Source organism: Nanorana parkeri, unplaced genomic scaffold, assembly GCF_000935625.1.
Source record: "Nanorana parkeri isolate BGI_ZX_2015 unplaced genomic scaffold, ASM93562v1 scaffold137, whole genome shotgun sequence".
Lineage (NCBI taxonomy): Eukaryota > Metazoa > Chordata > Amphibia > Anura > Dicroglossidae > Nanorana > Nanorana parkeri.
In genome coordinates, this window is record NW_017306405.1 from 1,260,885 (window position 1) to 1,283,666 (window position 22,782).

Consider the following 22,782-nt stretch of genomic DNA (forward strand, 5'->3'; position numbering starts at 1 on the left):
ATCTTACTGTGAAGAACCCCCTTCGCCCCTTGTGCTGGAATTTTTTTTCCACCAATTTTAGGTGGTGGCCTCTAGTTTTTGTAATGGAGTTAATTTTAAACAGTTTATCGCTAATGTTGCTGCCACCATTGAACATTTTGTACATGGAGATCATATCCCCCCTTAATCTCCTCACCTCCAATGTGAACATGTTTAAATTTAGTAGCCTTGTCTCGTAGCTCTGGTCCTCCATACCCCTAATTAGTTTGGTTGCCCTCCGCTGGACTTTTTCCAACTCAAGGACATCTTTTCTTAGTACTGGTGACCAGAACTGGACCGCGTACTCCAGATGAGGTCGAACCAATGATCTATAAAGTGGCAAAATTATAGACTTGTCCCTGCAATACATCCCCTTTTTAATACAGGACAAGACCCTGCTAGCTTTGTTTACAGCAGCCTGGCACTGCAAACTACCTTTCAGTTTGTGGTCTACAATGACCCCCAAATCCTTCTCCATTTCTGACTTCCCTAGCGGCATACCCATAATTGTATAACCCATTTGTTTATTTTTAATTCCAAAGTGCATTACTTTGCATTTATCGACATTAAACCTTATCTGCCACATTAATGCCCACTCCCCTATTTAGTTTCCTTAAAGTAAAATGTTGTCATAGAATAGAAGAATGTGCGAGCAGTAATGTTTTCTATTACATACTTTTGAACGTATGCTGAGCTGCGTATGAGCAATTTTCACATGCCTCGCTGCCGTGATATATTATCTCGCACGAACATGCGCAGGAGTCCCTGGGCCCCTGGTGAGGGAGGGAGCAAATGATGCATCACTGGAGAGGTGAGCATGTGCATACGTTAGAGCTTTAAAGTAATCAATACTTACCCTTCCAATTTCAGCTGCACAAGCTGACACAAGGGACAACGGCACATCCCTTCCTCACTTCTCTACCTCCAGTAGAATTCTGAAGCATCTCCTCTTACTTCTCTGTGACATCACTGACTACAAGTTCATATTTAGTACCAATACAAATATATGCATTCATATCATTTCTAATATCAGGACTAATACAAAAATATTTTACTTTGGGCAGGTATAACCCTGGGACATCACCAACTACATTTGGCATCAGTCCATAGATGAGGAATGACAATTTACCATAAATGGACTAATACCAAATATAATCATTGATGTAGCAGGGATCCCAGGATCTGCCTATTACTCATGATATATAGACATATTATATGCATCAATACGCCTATAGGGTGAATGTAGAAAATAAGTGTGTGAACTTGAAAATGCGGGGGGGAAAAAGTAAAGAAAAACAGTGAATTAATTTTATTGAACTTAATTTAAATATTAATGAAGTTTTGAAAATAGAGCATTGTTCGCTTTTTTGTTTTGTTTATAATAAACAATTTTTCTTGTAAAATATTACAATATTAAAAGGAAATATAATAAAATTAAATAAAAAAAAAAACATTTAAACAATGTCCCGCCTGTTTGTTATTTTGAACTCAGTATTTGTCCTTAACCTATAGGTACATCTATATTAGTTTTATTAGTAGCGGAATCATATGTTTTTATGTAATAAAAGCTGTCTTGGCGAGAGTTTGGAAGAGCCGAGAAAAGTGATTGAATGTCCCCATCTAGTGGTAGACGTTCATGACTGCAGCTGTGGAAAATATTTTAGGCAAGAATAATTTTTTTTTCTTCACAAAAGGTTTGTTCAAAACCCTTGGCACATGTTACCTTTGGAAGTTGGTATAGTATAATGTATGCATAGAAACATTTTATGTTTTTGTTTAGGAGTAGGAAAAAGTTAAAATGGGCATGCTATCTTTACATGTCAGTGCAATTTTGGGGAATTTTCCTTCATGTCCTGTCCTGGAGGCACAACAGTAACTTAAAGGAAATATCCAAAAGTGAAAGGAATTCCCCTTTTAGATATGTGTCAGCAGAACAGGTATGTCCATTGTTCCTGTGACAGCCTTACATTTTTGGATTTCTCCTCACCTTTTGTCTCAGTGACCGGGTGAATCTCCCCAACAAGGAGACAGACAGGTCTAATACCCCTTACTACTAACTAGGGCTGCAACAACTAATCGACATAATCGATTATAATCAATTATTGAAAAAGTTGTCAACTTTTTCAATAATCGATTAATCGGCTTCTGGTTAGTTGGCCCTGTTCACTGCTCCACACAAGCTGCACCTCCTCACCACCTCACGCTCGCCGGTGCCAGACCCGCCCGCACCCACGCTCCACACGCCGCACCTCCAAATAATCGTTAGCTGCAGCTCTACTACTAACTACAACTTAAAACATTTTGCCTGTACATACACTTAAGAGAAATCTCCGTCACTAAAAAAATTATGAAACCCAATTAACTGCTTCACAAGTCATGTTGTAATATTTTAATAAACTGTGCCGCTGGAAAATATATTTTAAAGCATACAAAATTCAAATATTGCTTCATAAAGGAATTTTGGGGACATTCTGCACAAGATATTAAGACAACTCCTTTCGGTATTTTATTTCCTTCTCACCGATTGGTTGTTTTCCCATAAGTCTATGTAGAGCTTGAATTGCACAGTTGCCTAATATGTGAAGCTAAGACTTCTTTTTTTAAATTGTGGGTAGAGAAGGGAATTATAAAAAATCCTCAAAGTTTTTATTTGCTGTTTGTGTCCCTTTGCACAGCATTGCCTTCCCTTGTGGTCCTATAGGCACAACAGGAAGTGGACCATTATCCAAAATAGGGGACATCTTGTTGGCAATGGAACAGGTATATGAATTGCAAGTTTTCTCTTTTGTTTTTGGATTTCCCTCACTTTCAGTCCTAGTGAAGGTGATCACCAGGACACAGACGAGGTGAATCTTCCCATTGGGTAAACAGTCCAAACCGTAAAGAAGTTTTAGATTTTCACTACGATATCCACAACTCAAAGTTTGGCCTCAGATAGAATAGTCTCTGAAGAGGCAGCGTTAGTGGATAAGTTGTGTACATACAAATGTAGGGCTGTATAATGTACTATTGCTGGGATTTGTAGTCCTCTATAGCCGGTTCCATTCTCCATTGATTGCTGTATAATTTTACACTTTTCATTTCACTATATCGCACACCCTTTATTTTTTTTTACTTCCACCCCTCCAAGCTTGCTTCCGTGATGGACTACAATCTCACTACAAACTAGTAGGTCATCACTTGTGAATCACTCGGCTGTAGATCCTCAAATCATCTCTGAATTGGTGCGGACAATGTCCTTTCTTCTGGAGGTGGGCTACTTTTGTTCCCAATGGTCCCTGTGTGTGTTGTAACTTCAATACAAATTACAAACAGGAATATGCTTGATCGCCGGTGTAACTGCACTTTAGCTGGCTTCCGACAGCTCTAAAGCAGGAAGAGCTGTGAGCACAGCACTCTCTGCTTTACTGATCACAGTGCAGATTGGGGAACGGACATTCCTTGGTATGCTCCTGTTCCCCATTCTAACAGTTTGCCTTGGTCCTGCGTCCCCAGAGTGGCAGGGAACCCCCGAAAACCACAGTAGTGAGCAGCACATTCACAGTCGCCCAAGACCACTTGTAGGTAACATGCATTGTTTGCTGAAAAAAAAACTATCCCAAGAACATGGCTGCAGCAGCAATGATCTTGGTATAACCACTTTAAGACCAGGACCTAAAGGTACAACATAAGGTCATGAAGTGGTTAATCACCCAGGGGACCAAGTGATTTTCTAGGATATGCAATGAGGAAAAGTGCAACTGTGTTGACTTCAAACATCTGTTCCAAATGGTGAAAAAAAATCCCCCTGCACATGACTGGATGAATGTACACAGCCACACTTCAATCAAATCCTTCTTGAAAGACTATGAATGATTAAGACAGTTTAGTTCTATTGTTTGAATATGAAGGAAATAAAATAGATGTGATGCTTTATTTCCAAACAATGAAACACATTCATTAAAACATCCGTTTGCTTCAACTGCATGTCTAAAACTTAGATTCATTTTCTACCAAACACCCCAACCAGCTACATATATACAAAACCCATGTAGATAACTTGTGCTTTGACTGAAGTTTGCTCTAGTTGCAGAAATTGATGGTCAGCATTGTTTTTTCTAATTTGATCTCTTGTGTCTGCACAGCCAGAAGGTGGTCAGCAATGGCAGTACCCCATATTACTCTTATGTCCCCTGGCACATGCCGCTTGTTAGTCTTTGAAGTTAGTATAGTATAGTGTATGTATAGAAACATTTTTATTTTTTTTAGTAGGAAAAAGTTAAAATGGGCATGCTATCTTTTCATGTCAGTGCAATTTTGGGGAATTTTCCTTCATGTCCTGTCCTGGAGGCACAACAGGAATTTAAAGGAAATCTGCAAAAGTGAAAGGAATATCCCTTTTAGATATTTGTCATTGGAACAGGTATGTCCATTCTTCCTGTTACAGCCTTACATTTTTGATCTCCCCTCACTTTCTGTATCAGTGACCGGGTGAATCTCCCCAATAGGGAGACAGATAGGTCTAACACCCCTTACCACTAATTACAACTTAAAAAGTTTAAATCAAGATTGACAGTTTAGTTCTATTGTTTGAATATGAAGGAAATAAAATAGATGTGATGCTTTATTTCCAAACAATGAAACACATTCATTAAAACATCCGTTTGCTTCAACTGCATGTCTAAAACTTAGATTCATTTTCTACCAAACACCCCAACCAGCTACATATATACAAAACCCATGTAGATAACTTGTGCTTTGACTGAAGTTTGCTCTAGTTGCAGAAATTGATGGTCAGCATTGTTTTTTCTAATTTGATCTCTTGTGTCTGCACAGCCAGAAGGTGGTCAGCAATGGTAGTACCCCATATTACTCTTACGATAAATGTCCTTTAGGGATACCTATGATATCTTTTGGGTTGATTTACTACAGGAGTTGCTCGCTTTACAAAGTGAATTTAGTAAATAAGGTGAGCCTGTGTTCACTTAGTACCCAATCGTGCGAGGCAATGTTAACACTTTTTGCTAACATACGATTGGCTGATATAAACACAGCTTTAATGACTCAGGACAGTGAACATTTACTTTGCTACGGGAACAATCTTTGCTCTGTTAGTAATTGCAGAATACTTTATAAAAGATTGTAAATAAAAAAAAAAAAGTCTCCATTTTCTAAACTTAATTTTAGGGTCCGTTCACGCCAGCCCACACACCTTATGATTCATATAATGTGTGCACGCTAGTGTGTGTAGGGGCGGTGCGATATGTTTTTACAACGCATCACAAAGTTAACTTTTTTTTAACGTTATTAAAGTGTCCGGAAATTTTAGTCAACTCTATGCACCGCAGCACGCTTTAACATGTTGTGGTGCTTTGACAGGTGGTGCAGTGCGTTTGTTATAAATTCAGACATGCTGCATTTTTACACGCCTCAACCCAGCAATATGGTGTGAATAAGACAATTAGAAAACAATTGTTTTCCAGGTGCTCTTGCATCCAGCATGCATTGTTCAATCCGGCTCATTGCAACCGGTGTGAATGAGCCCTTAAATATTTACCATTTCATTTTAGCCACAATATATTAAAAAGTATCACTAAAAATAACGTCAAACAAAAAGTAAAAAAAAATATCTTTATTTTTATATAAATAAATAAAATACAAAACAGCAGCAATAAAAATACAACTGAACATTATAAAAAAGTACAATTTTATTGTGAACCAAAATACTTGTTACAGATATTTCTGTATTAAACTGTAAAAAACACTTTAAAAAAAAAATGTTAAAATGTACCATTTGTACAAACTGAAGAACATATGAACTAGCAGAGTATAATTCACTTCTTCGCGGTGTGCAGTAAGAATGCAGCATTGGACAAAGGTTCTTAGGAAACCACTGGCAGTGTACACCACATTATGTTCAGTAACAGTGAAGGCAAGTTTTGGTAATAAAACATACAACATCTCATTCTGTCACTGACGCATGTCAGCAAAAACATTTCAAGTTAGGAAGGATCACATTTAAACCTGGTTATACAACTGGATGCCGAGCCAGTCGACGTTTATTCTTTAAGCCAAAAAGTGTTTTAACTAAGAAATAACCCAGTGGGATGGTGAAAAAACAGATCCAGTCATCCGTCAGCCTAAAAACAAACAACATATTAATGAATTATCAGTGTCTTCTTCTTGTTTGACCTACAAGAAAGAAAAACTGTTAGGGTTAATGCTTGATGTCGTGGAGAAGAAGAAACTTCACCTGATAATGCAAGGGAGGTGAAAAATTGCCTGCAAGGGAAGAATTTAGTGAAAAATTCCAAAACCAAAGCACCTGCTAAAAAAGGAAACACAACCTTTACATAAACATTGCTGTAATGAAATATAAAAAAAAACACTAAGTGAAAAATTGAAGTTAGAGACAATATATGTACACCGTTTTCATAAACTAGAACACTGTAAAAACGATAAAAGACAAAAAAAGGAATGTATCTAAAACCATAATGGCACCTAAAACACAACCTAATGTCTTCATTTTAAGCTTGGACAATCACTCACACTGTAAACATTACTACAAATGTGACTAGAAATCGCCACGCACCCTCCAAAAAAAAAAAAAATTCATACAAAATGATCCTTTCCCAACCACATACCTGAGTACAGATACAAACCAAAGCAATTTGAACCTTCAAAAACCATCTGACACACCCACCATGCTCTGGAGTCAAAACCTCTGAACATATCAGGCAGGTGAATATATTATAAGATCAATCCATAGGATTAAAGATACTGAACTATATCACACCCTGCTTCAAGGTCTCTCAGCCCTCATCTGAAATGCCCAATGACGATGTGGACATCAAAATTAAACAAGTCTAAAATGACAAGTATAATAAAATGTGGTTAAGAACAATACTGGCAGAGCTTCTAAAGCTTGACATACAATTTCTACATGGTAAGGAAGCACATCTTCCAGCGGAAAAGAGGAGGATTTTCTGCAATCTATCGGCGAAATGCATTAAACTGTCAGGGTCTATGAAGTGCTATTGTTTTCTCGTTTTTACGAAGGCAAAAAAATATTTCAAACTAATGGTGATTAATGGATAAGAAAAAACAAACGAAAACGGGGCTTTTTAGGCACCAACATGACCACTTCAATTTATATATAAAAATAGATATTTTATTGTGTACATTGTTAAAAATATATAGCAAAGTTAAAATCATCAACACATATAGTCTTAACTTTCCTATATATTTTTAACCATATATACAATAATATATTTTTTTAAATATATAAATTGAAGTGGTCATGATAGTGCCTAAAAAGTCACGTTTTCTTTTGTTTTTGTTTTTTCTTATCCATTGATATTAGGATGCGGCACTGTCTAAACCCCTATGCATCCTTGTTACTAATGGTGATTAATACTGAATGAGATATTGAGTTGAATAGGGAAACTCAAAAGAAAGTTCAGTGAACTACTAACCATCACATGATCATAACCTGATCATTTAAAAACTGCAGGTCTGGGCATTAACTGTATTTTAAGGTAAAATTAAAATTACATTTTTTTAGCCCCCGTTAGGGAGGCTACTCCCTATTTGGGAAAAATCTCACATTTCGAGTTGTTACCAGTGCAGCAATACAGAGGAAATATTCTAATGGGGACACTTGTTCTGGTGAAATAGTCTAAGAGGGGATTTAACTAACTTTGGAGAGATTTATTCTAACTTCCTGTTCACTTTGCTCACAGGGGTTGGGCTGCCTGCATAGGATGAAAAATAAATAACAAATGACAGGGGTTTAATTTTTCCCTGCTCTATCAAAGAAAAAAGAATGGGGTTTTAGGCAAACTTTAAAGGGTAATTCCACTTTTACCAAATCCCTTTCTGGTGCACTATCCATATTTCGAACTGCCGTGTAGCGCAGCCCTGCACTCTGTATTTTGAATTCCGCTCGCAAATGACGAGCACTCATTGGTAAGCAAGGTCACCTGACCCCGTTGACCAATGAGAGGCGCTTCTCGCTAAGAAGCTTGAGTGCTCGGCATTTGCGAGCAAAATTAAAAATACAGAGTACAGGGCTGCGCTACAAGGCAACACAGGGGTATGGATAGTACAATGGCAGACGGGAAGAAGCATTCGCCAAAAGGTAGGTAAAGCAGGGGGTGGGAGAGGGGGTAATTCCATTTTCCTAAATTCACCTGGGAAAGGTGAGTTACCCTTTAAAGGTCAACTGCACATTTGTTTTAAACATCAATATTGTAATGATCCTGATCCTCGCAGATTAAATCAGCAATATACATTTTTTCCACAATTAAGATTTTTCCACGGTCTGCCTAACTTAAAGCAGAACTTTACATAGAAACAGGCAGGTTTTTGTTTTTTTTAATCGCAGAGGCATATGTCTAGTCTGCAATAAAGCAATCATACTTGCCTGTTCTTGAGAATGTACACCGAGATATGCATGTGCAGCACAGTGTACAATTGCGGCATCTGCCTGGTGGCAGGATAAATGAACCCCCGTGTGCATGTGTGGGGGTTACATCATCCTGGCACGGCCAATCAAGATAGCCGAAGATCCTGAACACGGAAGAACAGCGGTGAAGATGTCGGCGCTGGTGAGGGCGTGCACAGTGAGGGCGTGTTGGTATATTCAACCAAATTGGGGGATGCTTACATAATCCCTAACTTGCCATCTATGTACACAATAGTAACAACCAGGTGTTCTACAAACTGCAGCATTCAATGCACCTGAAAAACTCACACCGGACGGTTTGTCCTGCCAACCTGATAGCCGACTGGTGCACAAGCTGAGGAGATTTTGCAGCTTTCAAATGCTCACCATTCTACCTCAACAGCACTGTATGAAAGAGTAATACGCCCATCTACAGCTTTACACACTCGGGTAAGGCAAGATCTTGTTAATGCTAGAGCCTAAACCAATCAGCTTCCTCTCTGTTCACACCCACCTGTTAGCTGACTGGTTGGCTTAGTTTCCTTAGAAGTAATGCATGCTAGGACATACAGAGCACAGGAAAGTGCATCTTGTGTGCCATCATTTTAGTTATAGAGTTAAGTTAGCCACACCATGACCAAATCTTAGTTTATGTGGAAAAAGTCATAGCATTCATATTGCTGATTCATTGGGCGTGCTAGGCTCAATATAATATTTTTTTTTTGTGTAAACTAAGGCGGAGGTGTCCTCTACGGGGTCAGGGTTGCCAGTGATTTAAAATCAATTTCTGTGGGAAAAAAGGAAAATGTTAAGTTGGAATTTTTTTACTCCCATAATCTCCTAAGAAGAAAGGATGTTAGTGGTCAGACTGTTAATATACATAAAAATAGCATCTAATACGTATACAGTATATACTTTTAGCTGGGCGGACTGGGCAGTTCATCCACACACTGAACACAGAGTGGGCAGCATCCAAAGTGTTAAACAAAAAGCACCGGTGCACAGAAGAATGGAAGTGCTGCCAACCAAAGACCATGATGGTCAGACATGGGGGTGCACAAGCAATGCCCACAATAAATATTCTCAGTGTGCTACGTGTCTATTTGCTATGATAAACTGCATAAAGATTAAAACATTTACAAATGTATAAATCTCCCAACTGCTAAAAACAGCAAGTAAAGAAACAGCATTAAATGGACTTTTATGACTGCATATAGCATTGGTATACTAAAGTCACTGGGAAGTTAGACAACTGAAGGCAGAAAACAAGGCATATACTTGATTTTTCTTTGTTAGAAGTCAATAAATCACAAATTATCTTAACAACTGGAAGATGCAGAACAAAAAACCTGTAGTGTTTCCACTAAGTAAAAAAACAAAACAAAAGTTAATTCACCATGACAAAGTGCTTCATATAAAAAACTGTATCTGTGTTTTGACCAAAAAAAAACCTAAGACAACACTTTTATAGGATATATACTAGAAAAAAATGTTACTCCAAATGGATTTACGTAACGTTATAGAAACAATGACTGCAACAGTGCCTTACCGATTCTTGATATAGAAAAATAAAAATAGACATTTCTGGGTTTTGTATTCAATAAATGCATTTGTGACTTAATACTTACTACTGAAACTGTGATTGCACAGTGTATTTTAAAGTGCCTGATCTACTACACAAGTGCTAACTGCAAATTCAAGTATAGCAAGCACATGGTATAGCAGGGAGGTAGAAGTGCAACCAAAAACTGGTTAAATCTGCTGAAGTTAACAAATGTAAGCAAACAATGCAACAGAACGCTGAAACCGTTGGTTTAAGTACACCTGGATTTTGGCTTTACCCTATTTGTATTTAGTGATGACCTGACATTACTCACATTGTAAGCTTTAAAATCAAGCTAGAAAAGCATGAACTAGATGCTTAGAACGCAACTGTAGTTATAACCTAGCTTTAGGCACCTCCAAAAAATTAAGAGATGAGCCAAAATATTCAGGATACCGTTAAATAATGTAAAAAAAAAAACCTTATACGACAACATACTATTAAAAGTGATGACTCAACTTGGTTTTGATAGTATGAAGATTAAACCCCCCAGGCTAAATGACCAACTGCCAGAGCAGCAGATAAAAAAACCAAAAGCAAAACCCTAGAAATTAAAATGTCATATCCAAATTAGGATAATGCCAACTAAAAGTTTATCAATGGGAGGTCTAAACCTCAGTTTTCTTTTTTTATGCAAAGATTCAGATTTCATACATCAAATTTCCTGCCAAGCGAAACTTCAACATTTATTTCTGAGCATATGTTTCACAACTGTAGATAAGACCAGAAAAATATTGATAGAACAAAACAAAGATTGCCCCACTGACATGAAGGTAGAAAGTAGTATTAAGTTAGTTTTTTTTTTCTCAGTTTTCCTGTTTCATATCTAAATTACAACATACATTTAAAAAAAAAAATGGAACTATAATACAATCTTAAAGACAAATACTTGATGAGAAAACAAAATTACATGAAAAAAAAACAACAAACAAAACAAAAACTAACAAAAAAGTATTTTTTTTTTAACTTGAAAAGATGTAAAGGTAAATGGAAAGAACAAATGCACTAGTTTGGATAAAATGTTTGACTTACTAATTTTCTTTATAAAATTGAAGAAATACACAGGAACACAAACACTTATGCAACTGAAGTTTTCTCAGGAAATTAAAGTCCGAAGAGTAGAGATGTTCTGACAGGAAAATATCTTACTTCAAAAAGTTTTTTCGCTTTTTTTTTTGGTATGTACAAAAATGCAACATTTGAAACTTGTATCAACTCTCAAAGTGATAACACAGATAATGGTTGCCCTACATCTTCTCAAAATAACTGATAGCAAAAGCTACAGATGCTACAATCTAAATGACCTAAAGGGATTCTACAAAGTGGTTTGGGGAACTAAGGGCTGACTACTGGATTGAAGAGTGTGGAAGAAAGTGCATTAAGGTGAGTAATAAAGAACAGAAACAGGTGACTTTTTATTCTCAATCTAAGATTTTAGGGTAAAAACCATTACCTCCAGGATGTGCCGTTGTTCTATCAAAGACTGTGACTGGGTTTGAATGTGTGACAATGTAAGGGCTAACAGTAAATTAGATGGAATGTGTAACGTAACCACGCCCACTTTTTCGGCGGTGGAATATGTGACTGGCAAAAGGTGAAGAATACCAAGGCATTCTCAGCTGTTCTGGGGCAGATCGGCATCGCAGATCATATGCGCAGGAGAACCGATCTGCCCTGGAACAGCTGAGAAAGCGCTGGAATTCTTCACCTTTTGCCAGTCACATATTCCACCGCAGAAAAAGTGGGCGTGATTACGTTAAAATGTGTGACCATGTCAGCGGTCACACATTCTAACGCATTCACAAAGTTTGATAGAACACGTCTCTTCATCCCAAGTTAAATGGGTTGTCAGGCAGAAAAGACCAATGTAAGGGCTAACAGTAAATTCGATTGAAATATTTCAGGTCTGGTGTCTTTTTTTAGGATGGTAAATCTACCCTTTATCTGACATTCTAAGGCAGGGCGCCAAAATGAGGCATTTTAGAATATTAATTGCTGATCTTGACTTATGCCTTATATGTTTTATTGCTGTATAAGGTTTCTAATGAAATGTGCTCAGCTTTTGTACAGTGCCAGGAGGAATAGAGTCTATTCATGGCTGCGAGTTATTGAATTTAGTTACATGATACTGCATCCAAATTCAGTGGTAATGATATACTAAAGCAATAGAGACTGCTCGCTTAGGAAAATGCTCACTTTACAAACTGAATATATAGTCCTCGGTCCCACACCTAAAATGCGACTTTGCAGAGGTGCTACAGTGTGCACAGCATTAGGGCAGAACATTCATTGGAATGGGCTGCCTATTGCAGCTAACTCACAATGACAGTGTGTGCACCTTTTTGTGTTTTTTCTTTTTTAATCACACCAGGATATGATGCGATACAACACATATGCAATGGCTAGGTGCAATTAATAATGGCACCGCATCGCGCCTAACACTAGAACATGCGATGCAGGATTGCATGCGGCGTCCCACTCCCGCATCGCAATCAGTAGCGGAGCCTTACTAATTTTAGGAAGTAAAAAAAAATGTTAACTTTAATCGCCCTATCATGTAAAAGGAAGAAAAATAATCATTTTCAATTTACCTTGCACATGACTGGGTATTAAAACTAAACAACTTTACCTTATTTACTTCGATCAGTTAACATTCACTTTTCCAAATGAACAGTCTCCACACCGTTGGTAAACTAACCCCAATGTGTCCAAGCACAACAGAGTTCCCAGCAGCTCCAGTTGCCCTGTACAGACATAAAGAACAAAACTTTTCGCTATTTACAAAGCTGAACATTCACTCATCACTTATAACAGCAAATTCTTCATAAAACAAGTGTTATGGCTCTTCTGGTAAAGTAGGTAAAGAGAATGCTGCCTACCAAGCAATTTTAAAATACTGTAACTGGTTATATCCCAAAACTAAACCATCAACATGAAAATACAACCCTTAACCACTTCCCTGGGTTTTAAGCACAAAGATTAGCATACTGGAAAACTTCCTAGCATGACAAAAGGGTAAGCAGACACTGTTACTATCTGGCTCAAAGAGCCCTATTCATCAGGTGTATGTATGGTTCTCACACACATCATTAGAGAATATTATATACATTTACAGGAAAAGAGATCAGCACAGGGGACGGACACACATCCAGGTTTTAAAGTACAATTTACTATTAGGATCATTCAAGGCTGTTTTCATATATAGCGTGTCTAAACCCATATCAACAGTTAGCAGCGGACATCCATCCCTTGGCCAATTCCTCAAACATGGATATGAGAATCGGACATAAAACTATTTTGGTACCTTGCTATTGCTTTAACCAAGATGAAGCTAGCATGAGGGATGTTGAGCTGTTCTCTACATGAACACCTGGACAACACAAGCCTAACGTACTGGCAAGGCCTACATATAGCTTTCGAGCATTCTGGCGTGCCTGCTCTGATTTGTTGAATCAAATCAGAACAGGCACGACAGAGGCAGACATTGGAACACAGCCTATCAATTTTCCAGTAACTGGTGAAATCATTAACATGACACACTTTCATTATACAAGTGTGTATTTAAATTGTCCACAACAAGCCAGTTCACACTCGACCAAAGCTGGTCATATCACGCAGCAATCAAATGAGCCCTTTAAGTAGCCTTATGGCATATGCAGCACAGCAATCCATAACTCAGCAAAAGTGGGGTAAATATTGCTTTTCATATTAGCCCTGTAAGCACATACAAAGAGCAGAGAATTTTGTCCAAACACAACTTAAATATGTTTTACAATGGACTGATTAAAACATGCCCTGTGCACCATCTCTCTTGGTTTACAAGCTGCAAAACAATCTGCTTAATGTCAGTATAAAAAGTACCTTTCAAATGCTAACAGATACAACCCTCATCTGAATGCAAATCAAAGAACAAAAGCAAATTTAAACAGATATCAAATTAACACCAGTCCACACCAGAGCAGCTGAGGATGATTACGGTCTACATGATCAACAGCAAAGACAAAAGAGTCATGTAGCCAATATACACTGCAGTCAAGGAACGGCAAACCTGTCCCAGGAGCCTGGTATGGATATAAAACTACCAGTCCATAATTACCCTTGAGCTAAGCTATTAAAGAGTTTTCGCCAAAGTGTTAAAGAAGAACTCTAGGCAACTGAAAACAACTCTACCCCCGCACACTGCAAGAGTTAACTGCTCAATTTGGTCTAGGGGTTAAATAAAAAAAGATATACTCACCTCATCCTCAATTTTGTGTCGTGACCGTTCACCTCTCTTCCCCCTCCGTCTGACAGTGGAATGCATCCCTGCGTCCTCATATCAAATGCAGTTGCATTAGATGTGATGACAGCGCAGGTTCCTAGACCGCTGGAGCCCGAGGGAGAAGAGGCCACAGGTACCAAGGATCAGGCGAGTGTATTTTCTTTATTTTAGCCCCTAGACCAAAACAAGCCGTTAACCCTTGCATTGCGGGGATAGGCCCACTGCAAGGGTTAATTTTTTTGCCTGCAGTTCTTTAACGGGAACCCAATAAAAGATAAATATGCCACTGCCAAGGTGCAAGTTCTGGGTCTGTAATCTTCATTTATGCTTCAACTAGTTTGAAGGTCACTGATCCAGAAGATACATAAATCCAGGACTCCTGACCAACGTACCTATTCCAGGTCAGTCTCTAAAAAGCAAGGATAAGGATGACTGGTCTAGAGCTCTCTCCTTTTGAAAAGAAGTCAGCAACAGCAGCTCATTATTCTAGCCGAAAAGGTTTCCTATTATGTCTTTTTACTCGCCTAAGTTACAGATTTTAGTTTAGCTAGTTACCATCATTGCGTTATTAATTTCCAGAGGAATAATTGAGGGCCATGTGAAGTCTGAGCCATTATCTGAAACCAGTCTAAGCTGAGACAGACTGCTTGTTAAAGAAGGCTCTACCATAAATACTTAAAGCATGAATTGGGCACCTATGTAATATTTCTTAGCAACCATTCAATCTGAGCACAACTCAATACACTGTAAGACACATCACCTGGTCTTCTGGGGAGTAAAAGAGCCGCATAATGTAAATCACTAAAATAAAAACCTCCACCTTATTGTAATCAAGCACATTCAGCTGCTGGAAGCTGATCTCTGGTAGCTAATGTTTGCTGCACATAATTCTGATTCTGTAAAAACTGAAATAATTACCTGTTATGTACAGGTAATCACTACAAATCCAGAACGGTAAAAGAAAACTGATTCCAGAGGAAAGTCTGGAGAAATATACTTGGAAGTTAAGTTGTATTCGTAAAAAATAAACTGGCAGATGCTTCAGGAAAGAACAAGTCCCCCCCAAATCCTGCAACTCCGTGTGAAAGACTCTTAGTTCATTGATGTTCATATGCGTTACTATAATTACAGATTATTGGGAGGACTGGAATGTCAGGTTTCACCTACAGGTGGAGCTGCAGATGGAATCTGATATGGCTTCTCATCCACTGGGGAGGAGTTGAAGCACTTCGGATACTTTGAAGACAAGTCAGAAACAGCTAAATACTCAGCCAAAATGTTGCACTGATACACTTTGACTCTAATGGTTATGTTCACAAATTTCTACATACACCCGGGGGCTCAATCTATCAAAGTGGGACATACAAGACAGTGAAATGAACAAAAATGCAGATACCATGCACTGAAGATAAGAGCAACCATTATCATGTATCACTTTTCTACAAATAAAGAATGTGTTCATCACACACAGACCTACATGCAAAGATCAGCGTTCCGAAAGAACACACAATAGCAAAGATCCAAACAGGTCTGTCCCTCTGTTCACACATTGTCCTGAATCGAGATATCCAGAGTACACGCTGGGACACTGCGCTGTCCACTAAACATCTTTCCGAGCAAAGTGTCCAGTGATGTTCTGTGAACGAAATCATTCTGCAACCATCGATACGTTGATGTGTGATAAGTCTATCATGTGCCTGAAATAATGTAAGAACACACTGTTGGCGTACACAGTTTTTGATTCACACATAAACCTGTTTCACTAGAGCTAAGCAGGTCAAATACCTCATTTTAAAGTATTTTTACAAGCAGCAGCTAACTAACTTGCCAAAACTTGGCTGCCTGTTATAGGTTTATGCACACAACTGTAGTATGCTTATCACAAGACCAAGCTTTGCATGGCCAATATAATGGCTGTGATGTCTGTTCAATAGCACCTTGATAACAAAAAAAAGGAGGTCCGTGACTCCAAGAGTGAAAAATAAATTGACAAAAAAAAGGTCTTTGTTATGAGGTTCAACGCATGTGACCGTATGACAATGCAGATGGCCAAGTAGGAGAAAGGGACAGTTGATGGCAGAATCATCCAGTATTATTTTATTGAAAGCTGAAGATTTAAAAATATTAACTCCTTCACGACCAACGACATACAGTGTACGTCGCTGGCATCGGGGCTGTTTAAACAGAAAAGCTGCCGGGACTGTTTAAACTTGTAAAGCCGACTGTCGGCTAACAGTAGAAGCGATTCTGGCGACTCAGCTGTCGCCAGATCGCTTCTACGGGTCGGCGAAGGCCCCCCATCCGTGCTGTGTTTCCCGGGCTCCGCTGCCCCTCCTACGGGGGGAAGCTGGGGAGGAGATGGACAAACCTCTGTTCGTCGATCCCCTCCCCCGTTCTATGGGACAGGGAGCGATGCAGATTGCATCACATCCAGTCCCATAGCAGTCAGTGTTGTCCTGAAGCCCAGCAATAAGCTATTGAAGTGCGATCTGCACTTCAATTGCTTATTTGGAGTGTAAAGGTGACACTGGGGGTCTTTTGGAACCCCAGCATCACCTTAAATAGTACCTGTCACCACCATCTGCTATCACATAGGGGGCTTGTAAGCACCCTTATGTGATAGCAATTAAAGTAAAAAAAAAAAAAAGTTTTTAAAATGAACAATAAAATAAATCTAAAAACAATTTTAAAAAAATGTTTAAAGTCCCCCGCGCGTCTTCACGTAAACATGTGTCGCAGTTTCATGGACGCACACGATTTTTAACCTGGGCATGTTGGGTATCTATTTATTCATTGCAACCTCATCTTTTTTTATTTTACAAAATCGAAAAAAAATGTATACAGCGTTTTGGGCCACTACGTTTAATTTAAGTGCATTTTTCACAAAATTTTTAGGTCTGATAAGTTGCGCTAATGTCGTGCAACATAAAAATTTGCAAATGCAAACATTTTATTCTACAGGGTCTTGGCTTTCAGAAAATATATGTTTGTGGGTTTTAAGTAATTTTCAGGCCTAAAATGTGGATTATAACATGTAAACTGAATAAAAATGAAAAAAAAAAGGCCTTTGTCCTTAAGGGGTTAAGGGAAATGTCAAAAATATTGTAATTAAAAACTTTTTCCAGGGTTGTACCTCAATAGGCAATACATTCTGATGACCAAACCCTCACCCCTGCCTCCCCACCCTGCCTACTACCTACCTGTGAAATCTCTGCTGGAACTGCAAAGCATGGTGCTGATTCTCAAAAGTTGCTATGGCTTTTCTCTGATGAGGAAACATCTGGAGATCCTGCAAGACAATCGGGTAGATCCATAAGGTGTGGTCAATTAGGAAAATTATCTATTGAAAATCCAGTTCATATTTAATGAACAAGGAATGCCAATAACCATAAACAACTGTAGAATTACTCACCTGTATTTTTCGATTGTGATCTCTCACAAGGAGGGCCCTCCTAACCTTCTTTATTATTAAATTGTATTCTAATTGTACTGTTCACCTTTAATTTGTAAGGCATTGTGTAAACTGTTAGTGCTACATACATCCTGTATAATAACAAAACTGGCGTTCATGCAACAAAAAGTTCATATGCTACAGCAAGGACCCATTGGCAGAATTCAGTTATTGGAAGAGAAGATATATTGTGATACAAATACTACCTGAAAACCAGCTAAAATGTACACTACTAATAGAGAACTTTACTCAGATGAGGTCTTTATAAAAGCCGAACATCAGGCAGATATGAAAATAGCAACGAATACAGCCATGTAATTATTTAAAGGTATTATTTGCAACTAGAGAAAGTACCTGAATCTATCTCATCATCAGCATCTTGTACTTGCCTGTGTACAAGCTCGCAGAATAGGAGAGAAAGAACCAGCATTAGGAGCAAATTAGGCTCTTATGCATGCACTGTAAAAGTGCAGTGGGCTGACCTGATTAAAAAGAAGCAGAAATCATCCGGCAAGCAAACCGGTTCCCATATTTGTTCTTCAACTATGTGTTCAGTTGTTTACCTGGAGTTCAGCTTTTACCGTAATTACAATTTAAAAAAAAAAATCCTGCAAAATGGGAATTACGAATATGAAAAAAGAGAGCAGAATATAAAATAAAGCCCAGGGAAAAAGATGAATTGTTACTTGACTGCTTCTCTCCACTGTTGCCCGGGCTCCATTCGCAACAAACGCTAGAGCATGTCCTTGGTTACTTTATGCATATGAACAAAATTATTTTTTTGGAGTTCATTTAAGGACACTGGTATCTTTAACCTTCAGATTATACAGCCGCCTAAGAGGATTGAACACTAGCAAAAACCCCCCAAAAACTGTAGGCCAGCCTAGGGTAAAACCCTCCATAATACCAGCATGCCTTCGTTTTGTAGCAAAGCAGTACTGAGAGTAATATCATAAAAACAGAGAACTGGGCCCAGTGTCCCGCAAGGGAAACTTCTTTTTGATTAACCTGGAGCTGCACAGAGAGAGACAGGAAAACAATGTCCTGGTTTAAGTGACATGTAGAAACTACCACAGACAAGAAGGGCATTCTAGGCCTTAATACTACCTTATGCTTTTGCAAGACCACAATATAAAAGTTCAGACACGTGCCTCGCAGAGGTGATGGCTACATGGAAAAGCACCTTGTGGGTGAGAGGAGAGAGGAATGTCTGTTCCTTAAGTGCAACCAAATTCAGATCTAACAGAGTGAATAGGGAATGAATGATGGGACAGCATATGAGATCCACTGTACAAAGGTCTTACTAAAAAAAAGTTATAGACCAATGGTCTGCGAATCAGAATGTAAGGGGCAGAAGCCTTACCTTCATAGTGCTGAGGAACAGACACTGGTCCAGACCCAGCTACAGCAAAGATAGGGTTCGTTCCAGTGAGAAGCTTCTGGGGCGAAAGTCCCTAGACTCACAGCAAATAAAATAAGCCTTCAACATCTGATAGGTTTTGTAGGCAGTAGGATGCACTAGTCTTGCGAGTCACAGGAATTATATTATTCCTGTCCCATTGTCAGACCTGAATCCCATGGTAATATAATGGAGGGTGCTGAAATACATGCGGGTGGCGCCGCACAAATCTAAATGTAGATGTAGTAGTCATTCGCACGCCTAGGTCCAATGCATCAATCCATCCTTTTATTGACAGATACGCATGGCATCACAAGTACAAAGCAACGTTTCGGAACCTAGCATGGTCCCTTCATCAGGCTAGAAACAAAGTGACGGATTGATGCATTGGACAAAGGTGTGCGAGTGACTACTACTTCTTCATAGGTATTATAGACTCCAAAATGCCTCTGTTGCTCAGAACCTGGGCCTCAACGAGGAGCTGCCAGCTGAGGAAATCTGCCTGCCAAGTGCCTACGCTTGCAATGCACACGGTTAACACATCTGGAACAAGCAGTTCTGCCAAAGGACAGAATCCAGTCTACGTCTTAGTACAGCAAGACTTTTTGCATGATCGTGGTATTAACCTCAGCCAAAAAGACAGAGGACCAAGCAACACAAAAAGTAGGGGAAAGACTAACATCAGAGGACAACATGACTCCAGGTTGCAGACATCAACACCATCGGAAGATTTACCCTGCAAGCAGCCACCCGAACCCCCCTTCCCCTTCAGCTCCTGGCATTTATTCACAGGACATCCTAGAGCCACAGAGGAAGTTGACACCAGATGATTTTCCTCTGGCAGAAGCTATGATCTCAGGTGTGAACAGGGAGCAGCTTAATAACACCCAGTATGTGTTACTGACTTAAAGTGCTGTCAAGATTCATATATAAAGTATCTACTCAGGGCCACCAGCCTAACACATCATATTGGTACTGGTCCAGGAAGCAAATCATCCCTGCCCAGTCCTCTGTCCTACCCTAACAAGGAGAGAATAAGTAAAATATAAAGGAATGGGCATTAGATCATGAAAAATGTATGTTTCAGTGATGCAAACCAGTTCTCTCCCATTGTCTGAATCAGAAAACTGCTCACAGTTAAATTAATTTTGTGGCAACTGTTTTATTCAGTTTTTTTTTCTCTTTTTGTTTCTTTACGAACACAAGTTTATTAAAGATGCTCTACATGAATTGCTGACTTGACTGTCAAGGATTAAGTGGACCTAAAAGCAAGTTATAAAGGAAGATTTAGAAATGTTGACTGTACCTAAGCAGCTCCCTGGAAAATGCATCTTTCACATGAATTCCTCCTGAAAAATAGTGCAGTTCCTGGTATGTGAGGGTGTCTGTGGCAGTCCTGTGTCTACAGCCTCATACTTGTATATCTGTAGTGTGAGATCTGCCTGTGACTGCAAGTCTTACCAGATTTGGAGTGAAATTTGGTGATTTCACTGCTGTGCTGCTCAAAGTTCCCTTTGCTAGGGGCTCTGGCATCAAACCCTGCCTCTACACAGAGACACGGTGCTGAAGGCACCACTGTGAGACAGTAATGGAGAAAAGATCAGCCACAGGAGACCACAGCCTAATACTGGTGACTAGACCTTTGCCCTCTGCATGCCATTATTATGGGCACAGCTTCCAAAGTTAATATCCTCTTCTTACCTCTTTGCCTTTCCTAGCACTCTTTGTTAGAATATGTTCTCGAATAGTTATCTGCAGTGCTGAAGGCAAGTAATTTACTTCACACTGCGGTTATACTAAACACGTACGTAATGTTTTGAATATATTACCCCTTCTTATGCCCTGCATTATGATTAAAATAACTCCCATTTTAAAAAACACCATATTCTGAAAACAGTACGAGGTAAATACATCTAATGATATTACATGAACATGCCGGAGTTGCAGGTCTCTCTGTTTTTTCATGTATGCATGAGTACTAGTTGAAACCATGTACTTAGAGGAGAATTTAAACTAAAAAAAAAATGACCCATGGTCCATATAGGAGGCAACGTCATATAAAAAGCACGCTGTTTGCACTGCCAGGAGCCAACTTTTTATATAAAGATGCTACCTGTATATCGGATCACACCAAATTTCTCAAACTGTCGCCAGGAATGTCTTGCTGCAATGCCCACAAATTATGTAAAGGAAAGTTCATCAAAATTAATTGTGTGGCTCTTGGGTGAATATATTTGAATATAATTCTGAAAGCTTAAAAAAATCCTCTCTGATGTGATCAGTGCAGTGTGGTTAAAAAAATAAAATAAAATAAAAATGGCTGCAATAGCCAACAAGAATGTCAGGAAAAACACCTCCAGTTTTGCTTTCACTTTATTGCACAAATTATGAAATGTTTTTGTTTTTTAACAAAATTGTTTAGATAAACAGTAATGCAAACAAGTTATACAAAGCAAAATTACCAACTTTTTTAGGTACAAATACAGGTTTTCATAACAAGACATCCCATTAAACATCGATCACTGCCCATCAGTAATCATTAAACAATGTGCATTACACTAGCCAGAAGAATATCATGGTAAACAGAACCAGAATTTACTCTAGATATCAAAAAAGGGACATCTGCTTTAGCAAGTATCCTAATAACAAAAAAAAAAAAAAAAACTTTTTTGCAACATTCTATCCTTAATTCAAATATAAACAAAACCTTACCATCCTGTAAAGATGAACTCTGTCTTCCAGATCTCATTAACAAAGAGTTGGAACCTAACCATATACAGTATATGTTCTGACCCCAAGCTCTCATGGGGACAACTGCTATAGAAACAGCTAAGTACATGTCAATGATGAACAAACACTACGAAACAGTTTTGAGAAAAAGAACAGCGTTTGGCTATTCAACTAAAGTCTCACTTCTTTCTCCTAAAAGGCTTTCTAAAATGAAATGCTCACAAAAATATTTGTGGCTGTAGTCTTGTACAAATCTGTGCATTCTCCATACAGGTTAAGATCCTCATTCCTGTTAAAGTCACAAAAACAGACTGCTTTATACACCATCATTTCGAGAAAACTTAAAAACACAAAACGTAAGTCTTACTTTGAAAAATATATGACTGGGATCAATTTAAATAATTTGTTCAATAAGTGCTAATGATGCAAAAACTTTGTTTCTCTGTAGTTCTTAAATATACATGAACTGAGGGCAGTACTTGTATGCATGTTGTATGTATGAAGGCTTTGCTTTGTACTTTGTAGTGCTGTACAATGGCTGAATTTCCATTCCTATACTAACTATATACCCCTAAATACAGATAACTAGATGGAGCATGTCCAGAGCTTTACATGAAATGTGATAAAAAGCAATACGGAATAGCTTGCAAGTGAAATTGTTGCACATGATTTTCAAGTAAATGTTTCTAATAACTAAGAATGTGTACACTCTGAAAAAACACTATAGTTTCCCTTTACGTACAGCTTATTAAGGGAGCATAATGTATAAACTGCCCATATACTTGCTATTTGAGGATTATGTCCAATCTGGTTACAACTGGCAAATACATGGGCTGAAAAATACTTTTGAGGTATCCCATTTCTGCCAGAACTCTGTGCATTGTGGCTGAAAGCT

At 38.5% G+C, this 22,782-nt stretch overlaps 1 protein-coding gene across 1 annotated transcript in view; it reads right to left on the minus strand.

Annotated features, from left to right (window-relative positions):
- Positions 1-15,747: 15,747 nt before the first annotated feature.
- RBM33 (RNA binding motif protein 33) overlaps positions 15,748-22,782 on the minus strand; it is a 95,918-nt gene continuing 88,883 nt past the window's right edge. Inside the window, exons 18-19 of the mRNA XM_018554002.1 lie at positions 17,508-17,596; positions 15,748-16,004 (exon numbers count right to left, since the gene is read on the minus strand). Of these exons, the coding sequence (XP_018409504.1) occupies positions 15,956-16,004; positions 17,508-17,596 (138 nt within the window). The 3' untranslated portion in view covers positions 15,748-15,955. The remainder of the gene's footprint in view (positions 16,005-17,507; positions 17,597-22,782) is intronic.